This window comes from Coturnix japonica, chromosome 28, assembly GCF_001577835.2.
Source record: "Coturnix japonica isolate 7356 chromosome 28, Coturnix japonica 2.1, whole genome shotgun sequence".
In the NCBI taxonomy this organism is placed as follows: domain Eukaryota; kingdom Metazoa; phylum Chordata; class Aves; order Galliformes; family Phasianidae; genus Coturnix; species Coturnix japonica.
This window is the reverse complement of record NC_029543.1, coordinates 3,333,440-3,344,824: the sequence shown is the minus strand read 5'-3', so window position 1 is coordinate 3,344,824 and position 11,385 is coordinate 3,333,440. Positions and strand designations below refer to the sequence as shown.

Here is an 11,385-nt window from a genome sequence, read left to right as displayed (position 1 = left end):
CCGTTTTTGACGCGTCGCTTTCGGTCCCGTCCGAGTCGGCTCGAAGCCGGCCGTGTGCTGAATGCAGACACGGAGCCGGCCCGGTTCCGAGCGCAGCCCGACCCGCCGACCGAGAGCCCGAACCCGGAGCTGCGGACGGGACCGACCCGCTGGGCAGCGCTGAGCCCCCTGGCGGCACCCCCGGCCCGGCACCGCGACGAGGCGAGACAGCACCAATATTGCTAATATGGAAACATAGAAGTTAAGACAGAAAACAAGAAAATCACACACCAAAATCACACACCAAAATCACACACAAAATGCGAATTAAGGTTAAATTTCAAGGGCCGTAAGTGCTCTGTGCAGGACAAACCTCTCCGAAGGGTTCTTTTATCCATATACTCTTCTGCATTCGTGACTAGGAAACGTTACCAGCCACGAATGCTGATTTAGCATTAAAAACCAGCACAAAAAGCCAAATGTGGTTACAAGACTAATCAAAATCCATCAAACCCCACCAATACTGAATTAATTTCTTACCAGAACGAACACAACATCAGATGGACTTTTACCCTTAAATAGAACTTCTTTATTCAACCAAATCCAAAATGATTCCAAAACTTGCAGAGGATTACAGATATTTTTCTGTTCAAAGTCCCTTACTTAGGAAAAAAAAAACCCACCCTTATCTTAAAATTTGTATCTACAAATGAATTTGTTGGGGAAAAAAAGTGAAAATCCTCTTTTGGGACGCCCATATCTACTTTCCCAAAGAGAAATGGAATAATGAGGGAAAATGACTGTTATTTTCCCCCTAAGTTACATCAATATTTTACTCAACTTCCCACTAATGAAGCTTGACTCCCATGTGACGCACAGCATGGAGACAGCAGACACAGCAGGAGATGGGAGCAACTGACGACGCAGAGCTGCACGGCTGTGGCCTTCAACCCACTGCACATCAGGCACCAAACGTTGAGCAACACCATTTAAAGTTGTGGGGTTTTTTGTTTGTTTTTCTCTCCCAGTGAAGTTGAATGAATTTTGCTTTCAAGCCTTTGGTTCAGGGGCTGGACGGCTCCCTGCCCTGCAGATCCACACACCCATTATGCAGCTGGCAATGGGGTGGCTGTGTGCTGTGTTGTCCTTTGGAGCTCGTACTGAAGGACCCACCACCATCCCAGGGCTGTGTTTGGAAAGCATTATAATCTTTTACTTGATAGAAAAGTTATGTTTGCAACCAAAGAGTCTCTTCCAAGTTACCAGACACGTTTGTAGATGACTTTCAAGATCCAAATAACCTGGTGGACAAAACACAGAGAGAGCAGATGAGAGACGTACAGCAAAGCGGCCACACCAGCACTGCAGCTCACGATGCTGCCGCACTGCTGTAATTGGTTTTGCTCTGCCATGCATCAGACTGAAGGGCTACAGCAGCAAAAAGAAAACAGGAATTTTGCCAGCCTGCCTATCCCAAGTACAACGCAGAGTATCTAGAGCCTATTCTCATGGCTCATTATTAGTTTTTATTATCTGGCATTATTTCCCTCCCCAAATGAAAATCATCCTGAAGTTTATACTGTGTTGATTTTGCAGATGCTGAATTGAATTATATCATACCCAAGCCTAAAATGATGCCATGTTGTCAGAGAGGCTCTCATGCAGTACAGGTGCCCATATAGGCAAAAAATGAGGTCAGCCACTATTTGTTGGACGATCAAAGCAGATGAGCAAAATGAGAGAGTAATTTATGGAACAACAGAGTGTGAGGAATCACAGAATCACAGAATTATCAAGGTTGGAAAAGACCTAGAAGATCATCTAGTCCAACCATTCCCAATACTTCCCGGCTAAATCATATTCATCAACACAACATCCAAATGTTTCTTGAACACTCCCATGGTCGGTGACTCCACCACCTCCCTGGGCAGTGCATTGCAATGCCTGACTACCCCTTCTGAGAAGTAATATTTCCTAATGTTCAGCCTGAATCTCCCCTGAAAGGAGTTGGGAGAGAAATACAAGAAAAAACCAACATTATGTGGCTTCAGCCCCACAGATGGCAGGTGCTGCCCGGCTGTACTTACACAATCATGCAGAACATCATGAAGACGTTCCACAAGGCAATGAAGATTCGGAAATAGCGGAGGCTCAGCAAGAACTCCCTGATATTGTCACCTAAAAGCCAAGAGGAGAAAGATGTGAAATAACACCCAGCGAAGCAGCAAGTCGCATTTCAGCTCTAACTGGGAACTACAAGGGATGTAACCATACAAAACGAGTCAGAACAAAATAACATGGATTTAAACGTCAAAGCCGCCCCGCGGTACATCGGCCCGACACGTGGCACCGCCCTGACTCCTCTCCTCGCCGCTCGCTCCCTCCCCTCCCCTCCCCCCTGGGGCCGTTACCGGTGCTGGGCTCCCTCGCCCCGTCGCCGAATCCCTCCGTGTCTCTTCTCCTCCTGCGGGCAGAGAAGCGCCGTTACCGCGGGCAGCGCCAGGCCCGACGTTCCCACGCCCTTCCCACCCCCGTCCCGATCCCCGCTCACAGTCTGAAGTTCAGCACGGCGCCGGCGTTCACCAGCAGCGTCCTGAGGAGAGACAGAGACACAGACACAGCGCGTCACGTGCGGCCGGGCCCCGCAGCCCCCCCCGCCCCGGGCCCGTCCCGTACCCGCAGAGCAGCAGATCCCCCAGCATGGCGGCGGAGCGGGCGCCGGAAGCGGAACGGGCGGGCGCTGTGCTGGATGGAGCTGCGCATGCGCGGTCCCGATGCGCACCGCCCACCGCCGCCCCCGAAGCGCCGCATCGAGACCGGGGCGGCTTCGAGTCCCGACAGCGGCTGCACGGCGGGGGGAGAGCGCAGCACCGAGCGGGGCCGGTAACCGGAGCCGATAATCGGAGCTGTCCGTTAGCGGCGAGGCCGCGCCCCGGGACAGCCCTCGGGGCGGGGCAACCGAGCGGGGGCGGGGAGAGGGGAGCGGGGACGGCAGCGGGGAGCGGAGCGGAGCTGTAACGCCATGGAGCTGCCCGGGGCCCTGCAGCTGGGCGAGCTGGCGGCCGCCTTCGCTTCGGTGCCCGTCTTCCCGCTGTTCGACGCGGCTTATTTCATCGTGTCCGTCCTCTACCTCAAGTACGAGCCAGGTCAGTGCGGGGCGCGGGGACGGCCGAGAGCCGGGCGGGGGGTGGGGGGACCCCTCGGAGCTGACACAGCTTGAGCCTTCCGACCCGGGCTGCGTTCTGCCCCGGGCTGCGTTCTGCCCCGGGCTGTGTTGTGTTCTGACCCGGGTTGTGTTCTGACCCGGGTTGTGTTCTGCCCCAGGCTGTGTTCTGCCCCGGGCTGTGTTCTGCCCCGGGCTGTGTTCTGACCGCCCCGTGCCGATATCCCGTTGCCGCTGCTCTGCCCTCACCCGCCGTTCCGTTTCTGTCCAGTTGTCGCCCGCTCTATTTCTGTGGCCGCTCTCCTATTTATATACAGGGAGGCCGCAGTTGAACCCTCCGCTTGTGTTCCCTGTCCGTCCCCGCTGTCATTGCTCGTAGCCCCGGGCTCTCCGTGCCTCCAGCTCTGCCGTCTGACCGTGCCCCGGTCCGCACAGAACGCTGCCTTCCCCGCCGCATTCACACGGCTGTCAGCTCTCTGTACTCCGTGTTGATCAGATTCAGTGTCACTGTCCTTTAGACGAGGCAAAACCAGCCGCTTTGCCATGTTTTGGAGTCCCCCAGTTGTCAGGTTTCTGTGCTGTACAAGCAGCAGCATACTGTTCTATTTCAGCTCCTGGTAAACAGGAGTGCCGGGTTTTCGAGGCCTGATCCCTTACAGCTGTCTTCCAGCATTAAGTTCTGAGCCGGGCGGTAACAGCCAACCCCTGTGAAGGTATTTTCTCTTCCAAACATGTCAGCCTGTAATCCCTTCAGACTGCATAAGGCTGTGGCGTGCTTCTCAGCTGGCTCCCATACAGCAGATGAGGGTCAGAGTGGTAACGTCCCCTTTCCTCCTTGGAAGACAGCGAGACTTAATGGAGCCAAAGAAAAACATCACTAACTTTCCTCCTCAAGCTAACCTTTGGGTTCCTATAGATGAGCTTCACATCACGGCTGTTGCAGCTGCCTTGCTTCCACCTTCAGCTGGTTCAGACATTGCTGGGGATGGAATGGTATCAGCAGCCCTGGTTTTAGCTCACTTACTGCTGTTCAAGGTGGATGACTGTCAGCAATGTGGATGTAACATTGCAGTGTTGTTTATCTGCCCGTTATTGGCATAAGTAGCAGAGTTTGGTATCACAAAGGACTCTGGTGGCAGTTTAAGGAGATGAAACAATCTGACAGAACTGATGTTCATGTGAGACTTCCTCCAAGAAACACAAAAGGGGGTGAAAATGGGAGAGGAATCAAAGAGCAAACAAAACCCCCAGGCAATGGGAGGCTGTGGAAGAAACCATAGTGTATTCCCAAATAATAACACCACTTAAATGCCTAGTTGAATTTTCTGAGCTTGGAGGCTATTTGCAAACCACCACAGTAGCACTGAAGAATCCTCAAATTCCCTTCATTCATATAAAGATTAAGAATTACTGTTCTATTTTTACAGGTTATCTTATGACTGAAAGAGCTGAACAGATTGCTCATGAATTCTAGAGGGCACCTAGGTTGAAGCAATGGAGAGAATGGTACTAGTATGCATTTCGTTTTAAGACTGCAAAAAAAAAAGTATTGACTTTGAGGGCAAAATTATTCTTTCTGATTGCAGTAGGAGCAGCAAATGCAGGAGCTAAACTTCTGATGGCTCCATTCATATGAACCTTCTGGGGGCCTGCACGCTGTGAGCACGAACCGTGTCTCGCCTATATCTGATACTTATTTAGGCTTTGCAGAGGGTGCGTTTTGGCATTTTATTTGACAAGCACTTTTCTTTGACTTATTTCCTGCTGGAGCACACTGAAAGCAAGTTTCTTTCTTAGCTCTTTGGTAAATGCATCTTCTCACTCAGAATTTACTCGCAGGAGCTGTGGAGATGTCTCGCAAGAGTCCTTTTGCCTCCTGGCTTTGTGCCATGCTCCACTGCTTTGGAAGTTACATCCTCGCTGATCTGCTGCTTGGAGAGTCACCTATTCATTACTTCAGTAACAACTCCAGTGTCATCCTGGCCACGGCAGTCTGGTGAGTTCCTCTTAGCTACCAAGCACTAGGTACTGCTGGCTGTGCACAAGTCCTCCTTGCATGAAGGAAGGTATTCTGTTTGTGGGACACACATATGTTGTCTTGTTTGGATCCACTGGGGAAAGCAGGGGTGCAATGAAGCAGTCAGATCTAGAGATACAAAAGACTCAAGTCTGCAGTTTCTCTGACCAGCTGTCTAATGTGTTGGTAATAGGAGTGGGAGCCAACCCTGCTGCAGGACGGTTCTATTCATAGCTGCCACAGCTGAACTGTGGCCAAACCGCAAAATCAGCGTGTGCTGCACTGACAGCACACAGCAGAAGGAAGGCACACACTGGGGACATTCTCATTTTGGGTGCTTTTAGGTGACAGAATCAGCATTTCCTTCTCTCTGACATGACTTAGGCTAACTACACAGTGCTCTTTATCTTCTCTATAAATCTCAGGTCAGGATAAACAAATGGGTCCTTGAGCTCTTTGTGGTTTTGTTCCAGGTATTTGATATTCTTCTGCCCCATGAATCTCTTCTACAAGTGTGTTAGCTTTCTGCCTGTGAAGCTCATCTTTGTGGCCATGAAGGAGGTGGTCAGAGTTCGCAAAATTGCAGCCGGGGTCCACCATGCTCATCACCAATACCACCACGGCTGGTTCATTATGATGGCTACCGGATGGGTCAAAGGTGACACATGGGATACTCCAATGTACCTACCAGTGTGGGGTGCAAGTGAAGCCTAAGGTCACCACATCATTCAGTGCTGACCAGACTAGATAGTGGATGTGTTCAGCTGGCCCCAATTAATCACATTCCTTAGAGCATGGATTAGTTCATACTCACAGAATGGCTGTCAACTGAGTCATCGGAGAGATGAAGAACTGGGAGTCACTTATGGGTGCAGAGTTCAGTTATTCTTTATCATCTCCTGTGTTCTACTCTCTCTGTCCTTGCCTGTATCTTTTTCAGAAGTTCTTTCAGTGTTAAAACAGTCCAGTCAGTTTTCCCTTCGTTTTGTAATTGGAGTAAGCATTTGTACATCAGTAGATAGAACAGAGGCAAATGCCTTTGTCCAGCATTGGGAAAGACTATGAAACTCTAGGAAGCATTTGCCTGTTCTGTTGTTTTAGAGTAACTTTATTTTAATTTTGGGATGAACATCACAAACCTTCCCATTATATTGTGCTTATCCTTTGGGGATCCAGAGGAGTCAGCAGGGCTCTCTTCTGGTGTGGTTGTTTTAGCTGTTTGCTTTTACTGTTCCACAGGTTCTGGTGTTGCCTTGATGTCTAACTTTGAGCAACTGCTGCGTGGGGTCTGGAAGCCAGAAACAAATGAAATTCTTCATATGTCTTTGTAAGTACCTAACCTGTATGTTCTATGTCAGACTGAAAATGAAATGTAAAGAACCATTTAGGACTGGACACAAAGTATACAAACCTTCTAGATAAGTTCTTTATTTCTCTTCTAGCCCTACAAAAGCCAGTCTGTATGGCACAGTTCTTTTCACTTTGCAACAAACTCATTGGCTCCCTGTCTCTGAAGCCAACCTCATCTTCTTTTTCACCATGTTTATGATAGTTTGCAAGGTAAGTTTACAGCAGATCAATCAACAGTACCAATCAACGGTACAGGGTGTAGATTAAGAGGCCTGTTTAAATTGAAACACTGACTCTGGAATGCTCCTTCCTTTCTTGTTCAGTGTGTTCTGGTGATATGGGCCCTAACTTTCTTTGTAGGTGCCAGTGTTTGCCCATGCAGAATTCTTGCATTATTTACTTCACAATGAAATGAAAACCTGAAAGTGTTATTTTCAGGAAAGTTAGTGCTGAGAATGAAATACTCTGCAGAATTAGATACTAGAACTAATTTTTCCATCTAGATTTGATAACCTTATTAAGCCACTTTGGAAGGCACTGGCTGTACATACCAGGAAAGATGTGCTCAGGAAATTACAGGCTAAATTCTCCATGTAATATGCGGTGTGGTAGATCCTGTCTTGAGTTACATAGCAACAGTCCCTGTTGCTAAGTAGGATGTTCTTTACAAGTTAGTCCTTTATAGATGGTGTATGTGGTCTTTAACTCTGTCCACTGTTGCATGGCAGGTTTTCATGACGGCAACTCATTCTCACGCCTCACCTTTTGCTCCAGTGGAAGGCTTCATCTGCCCAGTTTTCTTTGGCTCTGTTTCTAGTGGACACACTAGCCATCATAATCAGCACGGGCACTGCCATGAAGCTTCCTATCAGCCACCTCCTCCTGTGAAGTCAAAAGAGGAGTTAAATGAAGGCACAAGGAAACGAAAAGCAAAAAAAGCTGAATAAACAAGCAACCAAACAGTAAACAGGCCAAGAAAATTCCTCCAGAGCTGTGTCTCAGAACCACCTGTGGCCTCCTTTATCCTCCAGTCCTCTCACAGACTTTAGAGGAGAGGTGGAAGTGAAGACACTGCCAGACAATTCCCTGAATTTCAGTCGTGCTCTCTGTGCTGCTCCTTGCTTGTTGGTCTCTATCTCTCTATTCTGATCGTATTTTCAGGGATTTATAGATTTGTGCCAGGTTGATAAGTGAGCGCCAGTTCCCAACTGCCAGCAATTATGATGCATCATCTTTCACTGGGTTTATTTATGAATGAAGTAATGGTTTGTGCTCCCACAACTGTTCCTATGAGTTTTTATTGACCTTTTTTGATGTCTACCAGAACAACAAACTGTTTAGACACAATCAATGTGGAAATTGGATATCATGCTCAAGGAAATTAAATGGACTGTTATGACCCTGATCTATTTTTCCCAGCTCCTGCATCTACTGTGTCTCCAAATAACATGACAATCTATATCTAACAGGGACATCAGCTCTGGTGTCCTGGCCAAATTCTACTCTGAAATTACATTTTTCTCATCCAAGTTCACTCTGATTCTTAATGAATGGTCACTTTCTTAATTTCAACTTTGTTTGCAAGACCTTTGAAGCTGTAAAATGCTCTTAAATGCTGTCTATTGGTACTGTTATTATTTTAAACTGTTTTGTAGTGTTGCTGCAATTGTGTCCCTCACCTCAAACCTGACTGTCTATACTTGGGAAAGAAGCATGGTTTTGGTTTGTTTGTAATCATGTGGGATATAACAAGGTGAGTGTAAATAAGTATTTATTACTATTTATTTATAATTGTTAGGGCACCTAATTAATGGACCTGAAACTGCTTTTTAAATCTTTGCATCTTTATAGTGGGAGAATTGGATACTTCTAAGTATGGGCCTAAGCTGTGCTTGAAGCAGTGATTTTGGTGTGCTCGTGGACAGCCTGAACACTTCCTGTATGCAGGAGGAAACATTTCTTACATTCTTATAGAAAGGTTGAAGAAATAGATTTCACACCAGCTGATTAAAAGTACTTTAATGGATTAGTAAGAGAACCCCAGCTTAAGAAACACAGTTTCCTTTGTAGGTCCCTTTGTGCCAAACTACTGATCTGTGCCCAATGAGGGAGGGAGAATGTGAAATGACTTGCATGGCTCAGGGAGCAGTCAGTCAGCTTGCTCACGTTCTGCTTAATGAATACTGGCTTTTTAGATTAGTTTGAAGCTGTTCCTGTAACTGATTGTGTTCTTAAAAGTGTCATCTTAAGGATTGTGCCCTGGAGACCTTAACTCAGTCTGGGGTGGTTGTTTTATCACTCATGGTTGGGATCACTGCAGTGCTAAAAGTACGCTTAGGGGTGTAGTACTGGGCTTTCAGTTAAGCAGCTGGTCACCATCCCTAGCAATAGGGCTCGCTGCTGTCACCTTGCAAGGGGGAATAAAAATTGACGGATTTAAGAACAGTCATTGCTTGGTTGGTTGGTTGTTTTTGTTGGGTTTTTATTTTGGTGTCCCTATTCCAGAACTGAAACTCTGATGTTAATTCTGTAAAAACGAATTCCTGTATACAAACAGATAAAAGCCAGTAAAAGAAGTCAAATGATTTGTGGGTTTGGGTTCTGAAAGTGCCTTAACTTTGTGAGTTCCCCTCAAGCAGAAAACAGCTTCTATCTGACAACAGGCTGGTTTTTCAAATACTGGTCTACAGAAACCTGGTGTATCACTGTTATGCACGAGACTATAAAGAATGGTTTACGAGATGTCTGATTCAAGGAGAGATTTGTTTTATAAATGCCCTTAATAAAATAAAAATTGTGAAGTGACTTCAATTGTCCAGTGGCATTTGAGGAACTGATGTGTGTTTCTTTTACTCTTGCCGGTCTTAGAAGTCACACATTCCTTCATCTTGTTGAAGTCTCCTTGACCGAAGGATAAAGGGATTCTAGTTGGACTTTGATGTGTCCTTCAAGTATGTCTAAGCATGTTACAATTAGAAGCATATGGTAAAATATCCATTGCTCTTGTTGCCCAAGTAGCTTAAGGGATATAAAGAAACTAACTTATGAAGGCCTAAGGGGAATGTTTTCTATCTGTTGACTCTGCCTTTTGTGACTAAAAGATGAAGGTCATCCACTTGGGACAGGTACGCATATACCTGCACACAAACACAGATTGAGCTTATTTATATGGAGTTTCTGTATTTAAAACAATCAAAAAAAGAAACAAACACAAAAACCCACCAAAAATACTTTGAATGAATGTGACCTGGACACGCTTAAGAAGTAGGCAGCCTAATATAGTGAGTGGCAACCAACCCATAGCAGGGCTAAGAGCCGGGTGGGCTTTAAGGTCCCTTCCAGTCCAACCATTCTGTGATAGTCTGCTATCAGCTGCTGCTTTCTAAGTGCCAAAGCCCTTGCTCTCCAAAATACTTCTGATTGGGTAAAATCATAGCTGCTAAGTAAGAACAGATTAGAGAAATGTTCTGAGATATGTTAAAATTAAAGCTCTGCACCTTTAAGGTTTTTTATCTGGTATGTGATTAGTACCAAGAAGACAACTGCCACAAAGGGAGGTCACAACTTTCATTCAGTGTAGCTTTCATAGTGAGAGATAAGGAACCTTTCTCAAATTTCCATGGCTCAGCACTGGTAGCTCTGGGTACAATTTCAGGCAGACCTCCTTCATTCCAGCTAGCAAAGAAGTTTCTTTTAGAAGTAACTTCTTTTTAACTAATGCTGTGGGAGCACAGGGTTCAAGATGGCTTCTGCACGTCTGGGAAGCTCTCAGGCGTTTGTGCTGCTTCCTTAAGGCTCTCCTCCAGCCAGAAGAATGTTAGCTGGGCATTTCCCAGTAGGTTACTTAACTTGCTTCCATAGCACAAGGAACAAAGGAGCTCCCTACCTGGATGACACAATGCGAACCTGCAAAGGGCCATTGATTTTTGATGGCTTTCACTTATGTACCCTCAAAGCTTGCTCTGAAAATGTTAATTAGTACTCCTTACCAGAACAGTTAAGAATTTAAGTTGCATTGGAATGTGAGATTTAATACCAATAGAAAAGGAGGTCTGTGCAAGTCTTACACATATTCAAAACAAACAAACAACCCAAAAAAGCAGCAGAACGTTTCATGTGGCTCAACCATTCTGCTCTCCCATGACATCCATCTCAGTGCGTGGACAAGTTTTGTTCAGGACCAGGACAGAATAATAAACAAGAGCAGGCAGCTGAGAGTATGTATTTATTTCAAGTGCTTTGAGAAATCCTGCCTCATCTGAAGAGCCCCATGCTGTGCAGAATGTTCCCAGCTCCAAACTGCTGCAGCACAGGGTACAAGAGGTGCATGCCAGGGCTTAGACTTCCACAGGACAGACGTCATTGCCTTCTGATAACTCCTGATCCCAACTCAAGTGAGATGTGGCTAAATTTAGCAAGAGGTTTAATCCTGAGAGACGCCCTGGTTGCCCGATGGAAAAAGCAAGTGTTTCATTTGCTGCTCTCAGCATTTCTTGTTGATTGACAGGTTTCCCTTTTCTTTTGCAGACAGAGAGCCAAACCAACATCTACAGCTTTCAGCATTGCAGATTAGTTCTACAGACAGGGAAAGCTCTACTGCTCTTAAAGCCTCTGTAGAAAAGAAATAATAATAAAAACATACGAAACAGATTATTATTCACAGTAAAGGACCTGAGAGACCAAAGGAGAAAACTTCTATGTCAACAGCTTGTGTGTAAAAGGGCAAAGACAACAGAGGGCCAAGCTAGAGGGATTTGTGTTCTTGCTCTTCTGTAAGGAAAAGCTAATAAAGTGGGTTTAGATTTCAAGAGAAAGCAGAAGTGCAGCCCTCACTCAGTAGGCATACACAAAACTACTCCCAGCTGAGATCAGTCCT

At 46.3% G+C, this 11,385-nt stretch overlaps 2 protein-coding genes across 3 annotated transcripts; one reads left to right on the top strand and one right to left on the bottom strand.

Annotated features, from left to right (window-relative positions):
• Window positions 1-542: 542 nt before the first annotated feature.
• Window positions 543-2,794, bottom strand: SMIM7 (small integral membrane protein 7). The gene is made up of 5 exons (XM_015886521.2): window positions 2,656-2,794; window positions 2,531-2,572; window positions 2,391-2,443; window positions 2,067-2,157; window positions 543-1,280 (listed from the first exon to the last, which is right to left on the bottom strand). Exons 1-5 carry the CDS (start codon window positions 2,679-2,681, stop codon window positions 1,265-1,267), a joined length of 228 nt encoding a protein of 75 aa, XP_015742007.1. The 5' UTR covers window positions 2,682-2,794; the 3' UTR covers window positions 543-1,264.
• A 98-nt stretch (window positions 2,795-2,892) lies between these two features.
• Window positions 2,893-9,314, top strand: TMEM38A (transmembrane protein 38A). Of its 2 annotated transcripts, XM_015886520.2 has the most exons (7): window positions 3,013-3,125; window positions 4,570-4,648; window positions 4,982-5,138; window positions 5,633-5,817; window positions 6,399-6,486; window positions 6,602-6,719; window positions 7,238-9,314. In XM_015886520.2, exons 3-7 carry the CDS (start codon window positions 4,993-4,995, stop codon window positions 7,454-7,456), a joined length of 756 nt encoding a protein of 251 aa, XP_015742006.1. In that variant the 5' UTR covers window positions 3,013-3,125; window positions 4,570-4,648; window positions 4,982-4,992; the 3' UTR covers window positions 7,457-9,314. The 2 variants fall into 2 exon arrangements, with proteins under 2 accessions (XP_015742005.1, XP_015742006.1); XM_015886519.2 differs by lacking the exon at window positions 4,570-4,648 and having other exon boundaries at window positions 2,893-3,125.
• The last annotated feature ends 2,071 nt before the right edge of the window (window positions 9,315-11,385 follow it).

Excerpts from the sequence above, each read along its gene's own strand:
- SMIM7 (XM_015886521.2), bottom strand. The coding sequence starts at position 2,681 with ATGCTGGGGGATCTGCTGCTCTGCGG. Across the intron at positions 2,573-2,655 it reads GGGGATCTGCTGCTCTGCGG|GACGCTGCTGGTGAACGCCG; the intron begins GTACGGGACGGG and ends GTCTCTCCTCAG. Across the intron at positions 2,444-2,530 it reads GCCGTGCTGAACTTCAGACT|GAGGAGAAGAGACACGGAGG; the intron begins GTGAGCGGGGAT and ends CTCTGCCCGCAG.
- TMEM38A (XM_015886519.2), top strand. The coding sequence starts at position 3,002 with ATGGAGCTGCCCGGGGCCCTGCAGCTGGGCGAGCTGGCGGCCGCCTTC. Across the intron at positions 5,818-6,398 it reads GGCTACCGGATGGGTCAAAG|GTTCTGGTGTTGCCTTGATG; the intron begins GTGACACATGGG and ends ACTGTTCCACAG. Across the intron at positions 6,487-6,601 it reads GAAATTCTTCATATGTCTTT|CCCTACAAAAGCCAGTCTGT; the intron begins GTAAGTACCTAA and ends TTTCTCTTCTAG.